General features: G+C 50.5%; 1 protein-coding gene across 1 annotated transcript; it reads right to left on the bottom strand.

The window, feature by feature from the left end:
- Nucleotides 1-519: 519 nt before the first annotated feature.
- LOC135824415 (uncharacterized) lies at nt 520-1080 on the bottom strand. Its single transcript, XM_065337150.1, has one exon. The coding sequence runs from the start codon at nt 1078-1080 to the stop codon at nt 520-522; it is 561 nt and encodes a 186-aa protein (XP_065193222.1).
- Between the last annotated feature and the right edge of the window lie 883 nt (nt 1081-1963).

Here is a 1963-nt window from a genome sequence, read left to right as displayed (position 1 = left end):
CGCAGTGTGTCACAGTTTAGGTCACCCAGAACAATCATCGGTGCACGTGGGTTGTAGAGATGATCGGCGGTATCTGTAAGAAGCTGCCAAAAGCCCACACTGTTGTTTGGGGGCCTGTAGACACAGGTCAGTGTAAGCTGGTCAGTTTTTGTGGTCTGCACCACAATGCACAAGACTTCAAGCTGGTTTGGATTTGGGAAGGTGATGGCAGTGACAGTGAGTGAGTGCCTGACATAAAAACATATTCCTCCACCTTGCTGGCTAGTCCTGTCAGATCTAAGTATAGAGTAGCCAGGTATTGCAACTAGGGCATCGCTTATAGTGTCATTGAGCCAAGTTTCAGTAATGGCTAATACATCTAGGTTAAAATTATGCAAAACGTGGTGGACTTCTTCAACTTTGTTCCTGAGGCTGCAAATGTTGAGGGTTCCTACATTAAGGCTAGTGTGGGGTAACTTACAAGTGTTTGATGGAGGAGGAGGGGAGAGTGGTGGCTGCACGCCTGTGGCTGTAGACCGGTTAGAAGCTGCCCTTGCGTCTGCGGATCCGCTTGAGGAGGTTTTCGACCTCTTTCGCACTGACTTCGTTAGCCCACGTGACCTGTGGGTCTGTGTCGTTGTTCTGGCATTCCGAGGTGGCACTGTTACCTGGGCGAAAGGAGTTCTTTCCCCTCTTCACTGGAGTAAAGCCATCGTCTTCAGTGTCCGGTGATGGGTGTGTGGTTTTCCCCCTGGAGGTGGCCAGAGCAGTCGTCGGCGTGACTGGGGTGCAGGCGACTGTGTTGGCGGCTGGCGACGCTGCTGGCTTCGCTGGGGTCAAGCTTGTGTGCGGTACTGCGGCTGCGACCACCTCAGTGCTGGCAGGTGGTGCGCGTGCGGTTGGACTTTGCAGGGCTTGACTGTACGTGTTTGGTGGTGGTACCTCAGTGCTGGCAGGTGGTGCGCGTGCGGTTGGACTTTGCAGGGCTTGACTGTAGGTGTTTGGCGGTGGTACAGCTACAACTACCTCCGTGCTGGCAGACGGGCCTTGACTGCACGCCTCCAGGCCTTGATGACGTGCGTACTGCTTAGCTGTCACCATGCTGTGCATGCTCAGAAGTGTTATTTAATTGAAAAAAAAAACAATTAGGCCAAACTAAAGAAGGTGTGTGGTTCGACTAACATGGACATTTTTTTTACGGGCGGGCGGGCGGATTTTTTTTTAATATATATTTTTAGTACACACAAGCGGAATTTTTAGTACATGTAAATACACTGTACTGCCTTTAGACACCCAGTACATCGGCATTATTACGCAGTGTTATGCCATACATGTTGTATAAAGGGATCACTGGCTATTACTTTGAAACATTGTGTAGCTCTGGAACGAGAAGAGAATAACTTCAAGCGGTGACTCTGACTGTCCAAATCATCAAGCAAATGAAGAACGATGCGAGTTGAAAGTAAGTTCGGGAACTACTTCGAAGTACAAATTGTACAATGTACCGGTACATGTATTGCTAGTTTGGTGTCGGCGTGCACGAATACATGGGCTTTTTCCATCGACGCTTCCTGTGCTTGCACACATGGAGCAGCAACTTACCGGTACAGGTGAAATATCGTTCCCAATACACGAGGAAAGTGCAATCTCGTCTGTCCTTCATCCCAAAACAGAAGGCCGTCCTTAATCTGGAACGAGGCAATCACTCTCAACCGGACGGTCACTTTAATAAGCCTCGCCAGTCTGCCGGTGGTCGTATCGAGTAGACTCTACTACCAGCACAAGGCAGCAGTCGTACCACTCACTGCACTGCACTGCAGTACAACTACAACTGTACAAGTCAAGTCCAAGCCGCCTGCGCCTGCGTCCGCAGACTCACGCTGCACAGCACGTAGACGTGGACGTGTTCAGTCCACGTACGTCAGTCACACGACAGCCCGCCGAAAAAAAGTTACGGTCGGGCTGAAAAATGTACGGTCGGTCG

Source organism: Sycon ciliatum, chromosome 9 (assembly GCF_964019385.1).
Source record: "Sycon ciliatum chromosome 9, ocSycCili1.1, whole genome shotgun sequence".
Lineage (NCBI taxonomy): Eukaryota > Metazoa > Porifera > Calcarea > Leucosolenida > Sycettidae > Sycon > Sycon ciliatum.
This window is presented reverse-complemented; position numbering and strand designations above follow the sequence as displayed.

What these genes read in the sequence shown, in the direction of transcription:
- LOC135824415 (XM_065337150.1), bottom strand. Translation starts at nt 1,080, where the DNA reads ATGGTGACAGCTAAGCAGTACGCACGTCATCAAGGCCTGGAGGCGTGC.